Raw genomic sequence first — 17,619 nt, 5'->3', positions numbered from 1 at the left:
ACAATAAAGAGATTAATGCCCTCTGTGGATTAAACGATGATAAGCAATTTGACCCTATGATGAATTTGCAACATGTAACACAAAGACAATAATGTAAAGCTCAAAACCTCATTCGATAATCATAAGTGGTAAACAGCAAACAAAAGAAGAAAGGAAAAGAAAAATAAAGAAACAATTTGTCCCTCCAGATGAGCCATAGCCCCTCCTATGTGCTGAGTTTGCAGCGAGTTTATTAGTTAGTGCTCATTCGACCCTCAGCGCTATCTTCATAAGCTCATATACGAAATAACTAATGGAAGCAGATGGCAGAACCTGAGAAAGAAAGAACACTCGATTATTACAGATCACTAATTAAAATATAACGAAAGAATTCCAAAGAGGATGGAAGCAATGAATGGTTCTAAGAACCACTCAGTGTGAAGTACCTGTAACAAGCTGGGAATCATGCCAGCATACAGTGCAGAGACACCACCTTGCTCAACTATTTTCATAAATGTTGCAAAAGCATTCAGTTTGTTTGCTTGAACCTGCATTTGCAAGTGTCTCCGGACTACTTCAAAGGGATATGTGGTAACTTCAGCACAAGCACCAGCTATGGCCCCATACAATAATGTCCTTACGGGGCCCAGCTCCAGTTGATCTAAGGCATTCACTTCTTCACCTTCTTGTTGTTTCATTAAAGCCAACCTTTTCATCCCTTCGGGTGAATGCAGATAAGCTGACTTCAAAATATCATACACACTATAAAAAACTGCAGCTGAAGGTGCCATGCTAACAAGTGATGGCACAAGTCCCTTGTAAAGAGAAAAGAAGCCTTCAGTTTCGACCATGTGACGAAAAACACCTATAACACCACCTAAGGCTTCCCCTCCAGGTGCTATCATCTTCGTTCGTATCTGAAATTACAAAGCTTGAGTGTAAGACATATGCATCAAGGAGAAAGCACTTCAGAACTGCCTTTTATATTTTTCAGAAATAGACTGGTTTCATGTAGATCATGACATTATCCAATGGGTAAGATATTTCTATATCAAAAGTTAAATGCAATTGCATACAAAATCAAGGCGCAACACTAAAATTAGTTTAAATCTAAGAAATAAGAATTGAACAACTTAAACATACTGTGTCCATTGGTATGCAAAGCATAGTTGCAGTAATGCCAGCTGCAGCACCCGCAAGAAACCTTTCAAAGTTTGTTGTTTCTTCATTTCCAGATATTTTAAGTAGCTGCTTTCTATATGTATCATATGCATAGAAGTTAACTGCCTTGAAAGGAGCAGTACGAAGAATGTTGACAAAATTTCCTTTCCAGAAACCCTTCAACCCTTGTGCTGTTGCAATTTTGTGAATGAGAACAAAGAGGTTGCTCTGTTCACCACGAACTATATATTCCAACTTCAATCTCTCAAGAGGCGCAACAAAGGTTCTAATCACCAAAATGAAAAAGTAATGAGATATTATAATAGAAAAGCTAACTTATTCACAGAAGTTAGCTTGTAAGATTTAAGGAAATAAAATTATTCAAGCAATTTATGGTTGAATTCAACAACTATGAGACTGGATATGTGGCTTGCCAATTGTTAAAGCTCAAACCTAAAGTGAAGATCCTCCTGAACAAGTAGATGTTCTAACAGTTCATCTATCACATTATTTGAGATGTTAATCTAGGATAAGAAAAGCTAATTCAGCAATTTCTTTCCACATAAATATGAGCGACAAATCTCTGAATTCACTAAAATTTTTAACAAATCAGCAGGGAGAAAAAAACTAAAGAAAAACTAAAGCAAAATAACTCTTCTTAGCATTGTCAATAATCAACGTATTTTTCCACCAAGAAAATTATTTACCTCTTTTATTGAAAAAGAAAAAAAATGCAAAATTCGGTCAGCAAATGATTCCACATGATAGATCCTGACAGAAAGCATACCACACAAACATTGACTTGATCAATGAGATCAGTGAAAGAACCTTCTGATGAGGGGGGCATAGACATGAACTGCCGCTAGAGTATTTACATTGTGCCAACTAATTGCCCAAGTACCCATAGAAAATTTAAAACTAGCAAGAAAAATGATATTCAATAGAAAAAATTAACATTTTGTGGGGCTATTTTCAACATTTTAGTTATCTAGCAACAAACTCTTATCAAAGAGGTCACGCCTAGACCACAATAAACATGTGACAATGTATTTGCTGGTTTTACAGTTCCCCCAAGTTACATTTATATATGTCTTTTAATGTCATACAGAAATGACATTGCTAGTTATTGGACCATGAATATAATATATAGTGCAATCGTTTTGTAAGCTTAGAATTAAACACATTATATCTGCTATGTATTTGCAATTTTGAATATGTATATATCTACTGAGAACAACTAGTTGCTACCAGAAAATGCAACCAATCAATTAAACCAGATGAGAAAGAGAAATATTTTCAAACTTAAATGCATTTTCTTTTGCAGTAAAACCATCAAAAAAGGTTCTATTGGGAAAACTCTTGGTAACCACTAAAGCTTCAAAAACGGGCTAAAAGACCAATTCATTTTGCATAAAGCAAATGAACGAAGCTATTCTCACGGGATTAAAGCTCAAGTGTTCGATATGTATAAAACATTTCCTGGTGTACCTTTGCTATCCAAAAGGATCTCAAAATATTAGAAAAATACTGTTTCTATTAGTGTTTGATGTACCACCCGAAATGGTACGAAGCGGACAGTACATACTGGTCTGTCTACCAGTCAGCCCGTTTTGGACCAGTATGTGAAACAGGCCATGTATCGGTCAGTATGGGTGATGTATCGATTGCTACGATCGAAACTTATGTTGTATCGATATATGCAGGTTGTTACAAGAATTTGACCAATACCGATCCAAACTAGGTCGAGTTTCACCCCAGTAGTCAAATTGACCATTGGGGTCTTTTTTAGGCTTTAAATCCCCCTCCCTCCCTCCCTCCCTTTCACTCGCTCTTTCTCTCTCTCACTCTTATTCACTATCTCATTCTTATAATCTAGAATTCCTATTCATGTATGCCTCATATACACTCTATGCTTATTTAAATACAATTAAATTAGGATAAAAATCCTAAATAAGATTTTTTTTAATTCTTATCATTTTCTGCCCTTTTCTAAGAATCGGTGCTGACCAGTACATATCCGTCTGTGCATGGTCCGATACCACCAGTCAGCATTGCACGGTGATCCATGGTTTCTATATGGGTTCAATTGAATAGAGTAAAGGAGTGTAACTCATGAATTATGAACTAGGTCCAAAAATCTTATGCCAAATGATCAGACAATAAATGAAAATTGGAGAGGATCTGAGTCAATATTTAATATACAAGGCAAAGTTAAAAATCTTGACAAGACACTGGTTTTGCGACTATGCCAGACAACATTGTATCGATCTGTAAGACAGAAGGTCACTACTTATACTGATTCAACTTTTACAAGCCCATCTTCTCTATGAACTGGCACATGCCTCTATTGGAACAGTTGGAAGATTATACACAGATCAAGACTTAGAAAGAAAGATACAGTACATAAAATTTATGAGTGAATCTAAAGACAAAGAAATTTGAACAATTTAAAAGATCAATGTGCAATACGGAGCCAAATATGTTCCTAAATTCCTCAGATCTGAAAAATCATAGAATGGCCATCACCTACTAGTTGATTGTTTTAGAAATTCTGTATAAAGATCAATTGCGAGCTTCTCTAACACAACAAAGCAGAAAAGTTATAAGCACAATTTTTAGAATACTAGAATGCATATTCATACTGTGATTCTCAGTGCTTCCAATTGTTAGAATTTGTTAGTATCCTTAACTTCCTTCTGGTTCTCCACAGTATAACCCCTCTGGTTCAAGCTTATGAAAAGGAATCAAAACACTCAAGAAATACACATGTTTGTAGCACCACTAAGTCTGCTAATAACATTCTTTTACAAGAAGGAAAAATAATAGTCATCTCAACTTACTGAAACATATCAGAACACATTAGTTCAGTGAATCTTAAAAAAAAAAATTCAATAACAATGCGGATAAGAACAGAACAAACAAAAAAATAAAACTTTTCAATGAAGAATAAAGAAATGAAGCATATAGAAGTCATATTAACTGCTTCAATATCACTTTTATAGAAGAGTGAAACCATTTACTTGATTAAATAAAAAGATAAATTAATGAGGCAAACTAAAAATAGAGAAATTCTCTCCTAAGTACCTTGAAACCATAGCGGCTATGGCTCCAGCCCAGAGATGCTTGGTGGTGTTCATCGCACCTGCTCCCGCCCCCTTCACTCTACTCTTATTCTTGAACTTGTTCTTCTTCTCCTCCTCCAAAACCACCACCACGCCATCCTCCTCCTTCCCTTCCAATGCTGTCTCCTCCGACCTTCTCACCTCCTTTCCCAGTAACCCCGTCGATTCCCTCACGAAACCCTCGCCCCCTTTCACCGACAAGCTCACTGACAAAAGATCATCCCCACCGGCGCCTCCCCACCTGATTTGGCCGAACGGAGCCGCCTTTCCGCGGGAACGACCCCATCTGACCGTCGGCGCGGCAGCGGAATCCGAAGCACAGGGTTCGAGAACGAAGGGGCCACCGCCGGAGAAGAGAGGCAGATCGGATGGTTCATCCGTGAAGCGGATGAGAGGGAGGATGGAGGCGTGGAAACGGACCTCCAAGCCGCGCATCGCGATGAGATGGAATACTCAGAAGGGAAGCTTACGGGGTCCGGAGGGGATTTCCAGACGAAGGGTTCAAGTTGGTGGAGAGGATGAAGCGGGAAACCATGGGATTGGAGAGCGACGGAAGGATTCGGGAAGAAGAAGAATAAAATGTGGGGGATATCCTTTGGTTAAATAGGCTTTGGACGTTCGATTCCACTGGTTTTTTAGGGGACGAACATTACATGTGGGATTGGTTTTTGTTTTTATCTTTTGTTTTCTTATGGCTTTGGAGTCTGGCGGCTTAAACTCTAAAAAGACTTTTTATTTGTTCCGATGAGAAATGAGTCTGTCGTGTATGTTTTTATGATCAAAGAGTTAGCTGATCCATTACAGAGACTGATCATCGCAATATGCAATGCAGTGAGAACTGGAATGAGTACATGTAGGTAACAAATGGAACGCAGAGTCAAAGAAGACTGAGTCAAAGAATGTATTAGGATCACCATGGTTTTGACCTTGTGATTCACGTTTCGAGAGTATGAATTTTAAGATGAGATGGGGTGGGTGTGTTGTTGTTGTCCTTTTAGAAAGGAACAAGATCTTATGCCTGCAACAATAGAACAATGGAAAGGAAGCCGGCAAAAGATCTTTTGCGCTTGTAGTTTCTACCTATTTGCAGATTAAGATGTTATCAGATAGTGTGCATAAATTAAACATGTGCATATACTTGAGAAATATGGCTACAAAAATAAAATAAAATAAAAACCGTCGAGCTATTCAACATAACATGAACTTTAAAGCCATTATCAAAAGATCAATATCTGAAGTCTAAAGGCTTAAAAAAAACTGTAGCTGAATGATGACAATTTCTAGAGCTCAAATATGTGTCCGGAGAGAAAGTACCTGTCATTCAGCATGAGGACTTTGGAGTGCAATTTGATCAACTGGAATGAGAACCTTGCGCTGATTCCACTGCAATCCCTATAGCTATAAATAAAATCACAAAATGGTATAAACTAATAGTATAAAGAACCTACTATAGGACTAATTAAACATTAGCAGCTAGCACCGTGCTATTGAACTCACAACATTTAAATAACATTAGTGGAAAAAAAATAAAGTTACAGTAGAAGCTAGTTACAAGAAAGTACATAAATTGAATAGCTTAACTTCTTACAAGCAGCAGAGCCAGGGTTTGGAAAGCATATTAAGGATTGTAAGAAAGCCACCACATAGAAGAGGCTTCAGAACCAACTAACAAAATTATTAGATTTTCTTAAATATTTACATGTTAAATTGTAAATTTATCTGAGTAGAAATTTACATCATCTATGATCTAAAAATGTAATGATTAGTCTCTCATAATAAATAGATAAAGATTAAAATTAACTTATAAAGATATGATGGATATATTACTATTCACTATAACTTAGTCAATAATTTAATCTTGATGAAATTAACAAATCAATTATCCCATTATATCAATTTGTAATAATTAATATTAGAGCCGACATAATACATTTAAGCACAATGAAATTAATAGATCAGTCTTCCCATCAAATTATGTTATAATAATAAAAAGGACACATACTATAAACAATATAGTCATAAATAAATTAAAATGCTATCAACAAGCTGTGTCAACCAGCACGAGTTGCATGGCAAAGCTAATTGTTCTGTTTGAAATATAATCAAGCTTATAAGAAATAAACCTTAATTTTCATTTTTTATAGCAGGAATAGGAAAGCAGCATAAGTTACATGGTCACTGTTGTGATCTCCAGTTGCAGGTTGCCAAATAAGAAACCTGGTTGTCATTTTCTTTATAATAAATTATGAAAGAATGATTTGTCAATGCCAGTACTTTCTCCATTTGCTCTATCATAGAAACAATGCAGTGATTCCCTCTTGCAAAACTCATAAGCCACCTTAATGAAAATAAACTTCGTGTGGAACAGATGATGTAATCCTGCAACTCCTCTACTCTTTTCAGTGCCTTAGTGGCATGAATTACTGAAACATCAAAGCTAAATCGACTTCTCAAATACTTTGTAGCATCTTTCATTCCTACTCCTACAACTGACTGTAATGTTTATGTTAGTTGGAACAGATCCAATCTCAGAGAAAACTTTTAATTTCTACCATTGTCTGCTTGCAATATGAATCAATTAAGGTGGGAAATTCATATGTCAGGACCATCTCTAACCATCTTCAAACAATTAAAGAACTCAAAGAAAATGACCTTGGTAGAAATGTTCACTTGCAAGAATGAAAAATGTGTCAATGTCCATTGTCAATTAGCCTCCTGAATCATTCCCATCATAGAAAACATTAAATAGCGGCAATACGTGTGGTCAAACATTTGGAAGATAACTATCACTTTTAACTTCGATCCTCAGTTCAGCTGTCTGATATGTCCGATCATGGCGAACATGATTTCAACCTTACATCCGTACCTTGACCCTGCCAATCGACCCTCAGTTCCTATGCTTCATTCAATTAGATTCAATCGAAAATAAGGATTACCTCCGTCCCTCCAAGGGAATCCAATTCTAATCCGCAGCTGATCCCCGCGACTTCTCCCTTTCCTGCACGAAATCACGAACAAGAACCAACCATCAGATGATAGGGTTTTCAGAGAGCACATCAAAATCGGAAGAAAGGGCGAACCACGAGGCGATCCACCTCGTGCGGCAAAGCCCTCGTAGGCGATAGATCGTGGATGAACGTGGTGGCGATGACCCAAGGGAGGAAACTTGTAGTGCGGCTCGCTCGCATGGGGTGGCGGCAGCGATTGAGGGCTCCAGAGAGGGAAGGGCATCGAGTTCCTTTCCTCTCGACACTGGTGCTGTTCTCCCGTCGGACTCCTTACATAGGAAAATGCTTTATCGGCTACGACTTCGCACACGACTCCCAAACGGTCGCAGTTGAAGCACTCGAAGAAGACAGCTAAGTCGTAGAAGACGCGTAGCTCTCTTTCATGGGACGCTTTTGTTTCCCTCTTAATTTCGAATCCTCATCGTTTTGTTATCACCTAATTTAGTTGCGAACTAATTGGGTCATATTTTATGGGCCAAACATGTTGGAACAAAGGCCTAATAACATCATTCTCATATAGCCCAAATAAGATAATGGGTAAATGCATTATGATGAAATTGAGTCGTATAGTTTCTCATTTAGTATGATTTGGGCCTCTTAAGAAGAATATTGATGTACTGACTCTTCTTTTTTATATTTTTAGAGAAAAAATAATATATGATTTCTTCGAAATCATCATAGGTAAATGAATACGAATGATGCATAATTATTTTCGTATCTCAGGAGTATAGTTGTCGATCTACCTTATATCTAGATAGGTAAATATTTATATTTTTATGATTTGCGTTTAATTCAAATACATAAACAGTTAGTTGGACTCAAATAAATTTTTTTATTTTTTTTGTTTAATAAAAAGATTAGAAGATAATTATCCACCGAAAAAAGAAAAAACAGCAAAAAAATCAAAAGAAGAAATTACATAAAAGAGATGAAAAAAAAAAAAGCTTTCTAAAATGCCAAAGACTTCCAAGAAAACATCCTAATAATTGAGAGATAGTGTGCCTATGATTGCAAGCAGCAGATGCAGGATAAGACCAATCTCTTGGTCAGAGCTTGGACATTTGTGCTACTTGTTCTTCCTCCTCTTCAATCCAGTTTTGGCACTACACTGGAATTAATTTGGTTGTGTAGGCATGAAAACCAACATTTCTGGGCTATAAAGATGAGCTCCTTTCCCCTTTTTCTTCTTTAATCTGGTCCAACGAAACCTCATCTCCACTGCACCAACCATTGTTGCTAAAGCAAGTGTTCTCTTTCCTTCAGGTAACGTGTTTGTTTGAGGTTTCATGGTCAGCAGGTTGGCGAGGGTGACTTGCTGCCATGGGAGGTTCTCTGCATCCAATAATTCAAGTTCCCATGGCTTGACAGCGGCGGGCACCATCTTTCCACGCATGAAATGCCTGGCAAAGACGGCGACGACGATGCCTGTCAGCGACACCACTTGAGAGCCAGGTGTTGCGCCATCCAAAGGCGTTAAAGTGGATTCCAACTCCTCCCTCAACCATGGATTGAAGTGCTCCAGTGGTGACTGTCGTGTCCTTCCCTTTCATGGCCCAGTAACCAGGGTTCTCCCAGCTCCAAAGGAAGGCTTCTGCAATGTGTCAAGCGTCAGCCTCTCCTGCGGGGTTACCTGAGATTAAAGGTGGAGCAGCTCTTGTTGACTGGATCAACAATGGCTGTTCTAATCCTAGAATAAGTGACTTGAGTTGCACATCCTCTTGGTATGCAGCCATAGGTTCAACTCCTAAGCCATGATGTGGTAGTATGTTTTGGATCTTTGGAAATTTGCAGTGTGATTTGGTGTCTTAGGGGAATGATACATTTCTCAGTTCATGACATATATAGTTATGATATGTTGCAGTAAAATGTGTATGCTATCACAGTGAGGAGGACACGGAGTTCGATTGTTCATGTAATTAGTTCCTCTGCTTTTCCCTTGGCCTGATATGATAGAGATCATAAGCTCATTGACAAAAGATCCATGCACGAATCTGCTGTTATTTTTAACATTTTCTTTTCTTTTTCAAAGGAAGATGCCATGACAATATTAAATCTGCAAATGTCAATCAACATCTCCTTTGACACCACATTCTATTCTAGATGAAGAGAACATTTAAGTGAGTAAAGCCTTGAGTCATGCATCAATTATTTCGCCTGCTGGAAATCTGAAAAGGAACAGATTTGATAATTAGCATTAACAAGTGAATTAAGCTGCTTAGAGAGAGTGCATTTGCAAGGAATCTAGAGTTAAGACTTGGTGATGGTGATTTTTGCCTCCATGGATCACCAGATTTATTTTGGGTGTTACACTGCCAAAGATTGGAAGCTCTCTCATTCTTGAAAGCACTTTTGATATATCCTGTTGTTAACAGTGACTCCACATTGATTCAGCCCACATTTATAGCAGTTGATTTCCTATGTAGAATGATAATGCTGCTCAGAGCATGAACACAGTGGGAGTAATCCTGTGCTTTCATCTCAAAGATGGCTGCAGGATTCCCCTTCAGCAACAATAGTTACAAGATGTGGCAAGAAATCCAGTGAATAATGATTTCAAGCCTTCTCCCAGAAGAGGAGACAACACTAGAAATGATAGGGAAGGAAAACAAAAAAGAGAAAAACTGCTCTGCCTTGAGATAATATTTTTGTCCTTGATCATGGAGAGTAAAAGATTCATCCATGATAACTGCTTGTTCATTGAGCTTCACCATCCTGGGAGGATTGCTTCCACTCCTCCAGGCGACGCAAAAACTTCAGAACCTACTCAGAACAGCAGTATTAGAATTGCTGTCATTTAGAGGAAGACAAAATGACAGCCTAAATTTCACATCACACTACTCACCTCAGCTGGTTCTCGAAGAGAAAAAGAGGCATTTGTTTCCTTTGCAATCTTGGTGACAAGAATGCCAAGGCCTTGTCCTCTATCACGCAACACCTAGGAATACAATTCAAGCAGATACATCAACCGGTTGACGTGCCTGATGCATAATCTAATGAAGACAACGAACAGTAAGATACCTTGAAAGCATCTTCGTCGGTTCGATCGTCCCCTATGTAGAATGGAAATACATCATGGCAGCCATCAAATCCTGGATGGCGAAAGGTTGATGAGCAACTCGAGTAAAATGAATGATGTCTTTTTCACTACAGCTTACCAAGAGATTCCAGTAAAAACTCGAGAGCCTTCCCCTTGTCCCATTTGATAGTTGGGCGGATCTCCAAAACCTGGAAGAAGAAAACAAGTCAAGTCATACTCAGCAAGTACACAAGTCACAGAAACAGAGCTCACAGACATGAACTACAGCACAAATGATGAACTTAGTTCTGTACCTTTCTTCCATGGGTTAGTCGCAGTTTAGGGTAATCCATGATCACTGACCGGACTTTCTCAGCTAGTAAACACCATTTCTGTCATCAAGGATGGCAAGGATTAAACTACTATATGTTTGCTTTATGGCATAAGCATATTTTGGCTTCCTATATTTTTCGGATGCTTACCTTTTCATCAACACACCGAAAGTGAACTGATAGACAGAACTTGTTGTTCTCCACTCTAGAGCCAGGGATGCTCTTTGTTGTCTCTACTAAAGACTTGTAGACCTTCAGGAAATAAAAAATGCTTAGATAACTAGGAATGTAAACCAACTTCACAGCTTCAGGAGTTAGAACAGTGGAAGATTGCAGATACTTAGAGAAATGGAGGATGATGCTTAAGAACAAATCCTTGTTGTGGAATGCAAGACATAATGGAAATCAATCTTTCCTTGAAGAGGGACTATGGGGATGGGATTCACCTCATGGATCATGGGAAGGAACTCACTGGCTGGCTGAAATAGAACATTTTGTGCCTGTATCACCAAAGATGACCATGAGGCTAAGTGAGATACCAAGATGGATTGTGGCACTGGTACATCTATTGAGCTTGTGATAAGAGAAAGGAAGACCCACCATTGCTTTTGGATGCTTAGGCCCATTGTTGGGACCTTTTATGTCCATGCCATGGCTTCCAGCATAGTGCAGTTCCGACAGCTTTACAAAGCTGGAGACCTGATCATTAACAAAAGGAAACCACCAAAAGCAGTTGTTATAGGGAAAAAGATAATGGAAGAGTCTGATCTCATTCTGATGGTTGGGTAAAAGCAGGAATGTACCTTCTCTGTGCACCTCCCACTCACGATAGCTGTTGGAAAATGGCTGGCCACCTCTCTTACTGCCTCTCTCATCTGCTTCAAGACATGGAGTTCCTTATTACCTCCATTCCAGAGAGGAGAAGAAGAGACGGTATAAAGAGTAGATGGAGCAGAGGGACGTAATCCGAGAAACTCACCTCATCGGACATGAAGGCGCGGTCGGGGTCGTCGACAATCGGCGACAGTGTCCCATCATAGTCTAAGAACATCACGATCTGCTTTCCTTTAGCTGCGGTCATGACTTCCTCGAAGTTGTCCAACGCCGAAGGGTGCAGCATCTGCGTGCGAATTCTCAGATGTTTGTTCAGAAGCCATAATAAGATCAAGCAGAAGCGCACACTCACCATCCAACTGTCATAGTCTTCTTCTTCGCGGGAGGCAAGCGAGGGGACTTCGCGCGGCGCCGCTGACTTGGCCTGGGTAGGAGACAAGGCCTTCATGGATTCGATCCATGAATTAGCCGCCCTGCCACCGCCACCGCAGCTCGCGAGGTCGAGCCGGCACGACAGCTTCGTGTACCGGGTGTAGTTAGTGCCGGAGCCAACCGCACGAGGCGGCGGATACGAAAAGCAAGGGGACGGCTCAGCGATCGCCGCTGATGTGGGCACCGCGACGGCTAGCTCCTCCTGCATGACCACATTCTGCTTCGTCATCTGGTCGTCGGAGCCGAGGGGTCTTCTGTTGCTCTGCTTTTTGTGAGGCGGCGTTGTTAGGAGAAGTGTAAGAATGGAGATTTGAAGAAAGAAGCTTGGAAAGATGAAGGATCAAAATCTTTCGCTCTTCTTCTTAGTACATGGATAACAGGAGAGAAGAGTCTGAAGTGCCTCTTCTATGGAGATGGCGAGGAGGAACGCGAGGCGAGGTTTATATAAGGATTTGAGACCAGAAACGGACAAAGAACGCGGAAACGGAGGCCAACTCAGCTTCGAACATCGAAGGGCCGGACGAGTGCCTGCCACATCATCCGGCAACAACCACGACCGCAGCTCCAGGTGGCGGACGGTGCCGCGAGGAGGACGGAGCTTGGGCCCGAGTCTAGTTTGTAAGAACCCGCCGCGTCACCACCCGTGGATTATGACAGGCGAGCTCAATCTCGCGAACACAGGGGACCTCTTCTTCCGATCCCGACTACGACCACGGGTTCCGCTACCATATAATGACGTGGCGTGCATCAGGACGCTGAATCGGGTTAGTCATGCCCTGATTCAGTCAATTGTTCCGTAAGTCGTGTCCTAATACTCTGTCACGAAGATCCTGCAGCGGTGGGAGGCAGGCCGGGTGGTGTCGCGACCGTGAGACCTTTTGCAAGTCGGTGGGACACTATTTTACCAACGCCTCCTTTTCGGTGGCAAAATTATCTAGTTTCAATGGTTATATATATATATATATATATATATATATATATATATATATATATATATATATATTGTGCCCAATAAAAAAAATAAAAAATTGGATTAGACCAATATTTACCATGATTTTATAAACCCTGCAAAATAAAATAAAAAAATAAATGATGATTTTCCTAAAAATATACCCTCATTTTTTATTTTTCGTTTAATATCTTCATTTTTTTTAATCCTAAATGCCTCTTATTGTTGCTTGTTACCCGTTATTTCTGTATCATTGTGATCACCTTCGGCTCATCACAAGATTCTATTGTTTTAGTCTTATCATTTCAACCTTCTCACTTTCACTTTATCATTTCAATCCTACCACTTATATTTTGTCGTTATCTAATAAAAAAAGAAATGAGGCGAATAATATTGGGTCAAAGTGGTAAACATGAAAGGTGAGAGAGAGAGAGAGAGAGAGAGAAAGAAAGCAACCACGATGGATGAAAGCAATAGGGTTGAAGCTATGAGACGAGACAAAAGCAACACACGATGAATGATGACAAATGATATTTAGAGTATTAAAAATTAGAAGGATCAAATGTGTAAATAAAAAAATAAGGATATCATCCCCAAAAAAAAAGGTTCAGGTTTTTTTAGGAAATTGCCCAAAAATAAAATGCACTTATGTTAAAGGGAATTTAAATATACAGGCTCTTCAGTATTTTGCAATATATTTTTTATTACCATGAAATAATTTGAATGAGCGGGTCAGGCGAAGGGAAGATTTGATTGAAGATCTACTAATCACGACCGTGTGGTCCTTGAAAGAATATTACATTAAATTCAAGACACTAGTTGATAGGTGGAAACATTAATCTTTCTTATTGCACTTTTGTATGGTACCATGCATTGGATTTAAGTCCAAAGTACTAAATGGGACCTCTCTATAGTCCCTACCTGTTTGTTGATCTCTGCACGTACTCATGTCTTTAATCTTTTGCCATATATTTAGCAACATAAATGTGGATTTATGGTCAGCCCTAGTCTAGGAAATGACATATATGAGAAGTATATATGCTCACATTTAGGGACCATAAGGTACACACATATGGGGACCATATACTTTTATGATTTGCTAGAATAAACGCTTAGGTCTTCTAATTCTAATCTTATTTTCCTAATGATAACCAAAATTTACTCTTCCATTCTCTTCTTTTCTTGAATTAAAGATGAAGTTTTGTCGCAAAGCAGCATCGGAAGCTTTGTATTCTGCCTTGAGATAATCAAAAGGCATATAAGCAACCATCACTAGAAAACCCCACACACCAAGTAGTGGTAGTACGATGAAGCTATAGTCCAATGACAACAGGTGGTGTGCAAAGCCATATATATGTATCAAAACATCTTCCATTACCGCAAGCTATACTTTGGCTTTCAGTTGATTGTGTCTTCATCTTTCACTAACCCTCTCCTTGTACCTTCTTCTGATTGCCATACCTACTTAGTGGTTGGAGGTCTCTTTCCTCAATTTCTATCACATAGGTTCTTAATTGATTACAAGCAATGCCCTGCGTAAACTATTATATCAGGATTATACGCTTTAGATTCTGATGCATTAAGTGAGTCCCTGTCATTAAACATCAGTTGCCCATGATACTGACCAGCCAAACATTAGGAGACTCGCAAGAAACTGGATAAGGAGTTATCCTGCATTTTTCGGTGTCTGTCTTTTCTCCTTTGCTAAAACCTTCCTACCTAATTACCTACTGTGATATGATAAACTTTGTTCTTCTTCCTCCTCCTCCTCCTCCTCCTCTCTCTCTCTCACTCTCTCTCTCTCTCTGAGAGGCGTTTGCTGCAGCCACACATGGCCAGGCACACCTCATCTTTTGAAGCCTCGCGAAGTTATCAGAGAGGCATCGGCACTCAGGACATGGGACCATTCATCTTCTCCAGAGCTTTTGAGTGCATGCACTCATTCTCTACATTGACTATATCAGCTACGTGGAGTATATATATGCATGTGGTCACAGCTTTATGAAGGTCACTGACCACTATGAGCCCCAAGCACATGATCACAGATGGAAAGGAAAACCATGTCAGATTAGCATGGTGTGTTAGATCCATTAACTTAGGGGGCAAGTAATGAAGACATGGCCGCAACTCAGCTACGCATATCGACCATGTCAGACTTACGTGCATGGGTTTGACCGGCCTCAGTTCATAGACTTTCCATGTGCTTATTTTGTCGATATCATTAAGTTGTATCCCTTTGGGCACTTCTTCCTTCATCTGCTTAAAATCATTGTGCACTTTATTCTACTGCCATACTTTATAGGGTTGTTGCACCAAAGTAAGGTGGTGTGCCAACTTTCGATTCGCAGTTTAATATGCTATCACGGTGGTCAAAAGCCATAGTCGGAAGTGACAGACGAAGACAAACATGCCACATCAACTCACGCGCGCCTCTAGAAGACAAATCACCTCTATATCGATGAACATGAACTTTAAAGTTCATATGGACGTCTCCTCTGCCGACTATCTCCTCGATTAAGACTTCAACCCCATGTTTGGTGTCAGGTCTGATATGAAGCCAATTGTATGTAATAAAAGTGTCAAAGATGAAGGCTTGTAGCATTATTATATCTGTTTCAATCTCTCCTGTTGATCATAATTTTGCTGGTTTCTCTTATTTAGAGACAAATCAGATACTACTTTGAGACAGTAAATCCAATGGCATATTCAGTAATCCATTATCAAATCTTTTACTTCTTATGCCTCCATGTTAGCTAGCTTTCAAGTCCGTGACTAAGGAAAACCTTTTGTATTGTCATTTGGTAAACTGCGATTATCAAGTGCATGGACTGACTACATCATATATAGTGACATGCCACTGTTCACAGCAAAGAGGCAAAGACTGGATAGAGAGCCCTAAATGTATCTTAAATATACGTTCTATTTGTTGATCATATATTTCGAGCCTACCTTTCAAAACTTGTGTATGGACCTATAAACAAAGCTTCACATATATTCCTGAAATTTCCAGAAATTAGCACTGTGGAAGAAAGAAAGAAAGAAAAGAGTTCTATTTTTGCACGAGCTTTGTCATCCCACCGAGTGTGTGCATGGGAACCGCACACAGATTCAAGGTTGCAGCCGGTGGGAGACACGCAGAAAACAGATGGAACCGAGGTGGACTTTTAGCTTCCAGATTCAATGGTGCAAACTTCTGCGAAGGTGGTCAATCAACCAAGCCATTGTGTGTTTCTGTCCGCTGTCCTAGTTTTGTTTCTTCTACGTGTAAAGCAAAAGAAGAGGGAGGAATCTGACAACCTTTCCGAGTCCTTTAAGCGTGCATTTCTCTTTTCAAAAGGTTAGGTGGGATTCGTTGCGACTCCTTTGCACATGAGAACGAGGCACAATTTGCATCAGGATGTGGAAAGTTAGGTTAAGTCTCGGTCCATTACTTACAGTGATTGACGCGTATGTGTGTGTGTGTGTGCAACTTCTGCCGAAGGTTGATTCTTAATCATTTTTTCCAGTCTCAACTCAGAAAGGGAGACTGCCGACGTGCTGTCAAGTGCTTCGCTGAGTTACACTTGGTGTTGAGTCCACTGATGCAAGTTTCTGCATGCAGCATTCACCCACCACAAAATTTATGTTGGGATGAGATCGATTTCTTCATCGATAGGCATATGACTTTAACCTAATGTTGCTACCGATGCCAAGCTCTGCGTGAAACCAGCCATCGCTAAACTCTCTCCTTCCACTCTGAATGCGGAAACTATCTGAATGCCTTGGTTCATCATTGTACATGGTTGCTTGTGCTTACCTAACCCTCACAAAACTCACAAGTGATGTTTCTACATGATCGTTTCGCTTATTTCCTGCAACATATTGACTATCTACTGTGTTTTGTGATAAATATTTTGGCATAATATTGATCACAAGCTATGCAGTGGTACTTGATTTCAGAATAACACTACGTCTCCTTTCTGGTGGTATCAGTGATCTTAATCTAGCTGCACCTGTAATGTGATCATGACCTAACAATTTAAAGGTAATAAGATCATGATATTATGTTGAGATCATGGATTCTCTGGACCACTTATGATCAACTTAATTCTCTTCATATTTCTCTCAAAAGCATCCTATAAATTCTTCCATGAGAAACATATCAATGGGAGCATGTTCCATGGCTTTATTGATGCTTATTTCCTTTAGCAAGTTCTAGACTCTATCTTCCTGCATAGGTAATTACTAGTGCATGATCTGAAGGGAAGAGAAGCATCTGTGTAACTTGAAGCCTGTCATCCATTTCTGCATCAAGCTCTCGGACAAGATTCACCATCTTGAATGCCTTATTCTCAAGTCACTTGTTATGAGAACTTCAATGTCTGTTTTTGATATGCACTTGGATTCTGAGAACCAACTTGTATGACACCAGCTGATGAAACTATTCCTACTTGTAACCAGAACTCAGACAAAGTTAATGATCTTGAAATGCTTGATCCAAAATGATTTCCTTGTTGGTGAACCAAGTTTCATGTTTTAGAAAACATATCCTAATTAAACAACTAGTGATAGAGCTATAGAGCGTTGTGATTGTCAAAACTAGCGCGCATCTCACCTTTTTCGGTCTTCAAGAATATTAAATAAAGATCATTCGAAGAAGGCTGTATAAAAGTAGTCAAAGTATATATAGCTTTGGTCAAAAGTACTTCAAGTTTGTTATGTATTGACTAATCGTAGACACCAGATCTAAATTCCCACTAATGATTAAGCTAATGAATTAGAATCTAGCAAAAGATTAGTACTAAAT

The 17,619-nt window shown here is 39.4% G+C and overlaps 2 protein-coding genes and 1 long non-coding RNA gene across 6 annotated transcripts; 1 reads left to right on the top strand and 2 right to left on the bottom strand.

Moving 5' to 3' along the window:
* Positions 1–89: 89 nt before the first annotated feature.
* Positions 90–7,550, bottom strand: LOC135666411 (probable mitochondrial adenine nucleotide transporter BTL3). 4 transcript variants are annotated; one of them, XM_065177983.1, is made up of 7 exons: positions 7,343–7,548; positions 7,199–7,260; positions 5,577–5,660; positions 4,225–5,342; positions 1,123–1,426; positions 426–896; positions 90–312 (listed from the first exon to the last, which is right to left on the bottom strand). In XM_065177983.1, exons 4-7 carry the CDS (start codon positions 4,695–4,697, stop codon positions 244–246), a joined length of 1,317 nt encoding a protein of 438 aa, XP_065034055.1. In that variant the 5' UTR covers positions 4,698–5,342; positions 5,577–5,660; positions 7,199–7,260; positions 7,343–7,548; the 3' UTR covers positions 90–243. The 4 variants fall into 4 exon arrangements, with proteins under 4 accessions (XP_065034055.1, XP_065034049.1, XP_065034059.1 ...); XM_065177977.1 differs by having other exon boundaries at positions 7,358–7,548; XM_065177987.1 differs by lacking the exon at positions 4,225–5,342 and having other exon boundaries at positions 7,358–7,550.
* Positions 7,551–8,287: 737 nt separating this feature from the next.
* LOC108952626 (uncharacterized) lies at positions 8,288–9,123 on the top strand. The gene is made up of 2 exons (XR_001977681.2): positions 8,288–8,533; positions 8,639–9,123. It is a non-coding gene; the product is annotated as an uncharacterized LOC108952626 (long non-coding RNA).
* Positions 9,124–9,604: 481 nt separating this feature from the next.
* On the bottom strand, positions 9,605–12,285 carry LOC135666431 (probable trehalose-phosphate phosphatase 6). The gene is made up of 11 exons (XM_065178001.1): positions 11,805–12,285; positions 11,598–11,738; positions 11,422–11,493; positions 11,219–11,317; positions 11,065–11,118; positions 10,769–10,870; positions 10,601–10,678; positions 10,426–10,495; positions 10,289–10,359; positions 10,113–10,205; positions 9,605–10,030 (listed from the first exon to the last, which is right to left on the bottom strand). The coding sequence occupies exons 1-11, from the start codon at positions 12,111–12,113 to the stop codon at positions 9,965–9,967; spliced, it is 1,155 nt and encodes a 384-aa protein (XP_065034073.1). The 5' UTR covers positions 12,114–12,285; the 3' UTR covers positions 9,605–9,964.
* Positions 12,286–17,619: the final 5,334 nt, after the last annotated feature.

Source organism: Musa acuminata, chromosome BXJ1-4 (assembly GCF_036884655.1).
Source record: "Musa acuminata AAA Group cultivar baxijiao chromosome BXJ1-4, Cavendish_Baxijiao_AAA, whole genome shotgun sequence".
In the NCBI taxonomy this organism is placed as follows: Eukaryota; Viridiplantae; Streptophyta; class Magnoliopsida; order Zingiberales; family Musaceae; genus Musa; species Musa acuminata.
Note: the sequence above shows the minus strand (reverse complement) of the source record. Positions and strands in the feature narration are given on the sequence as shown.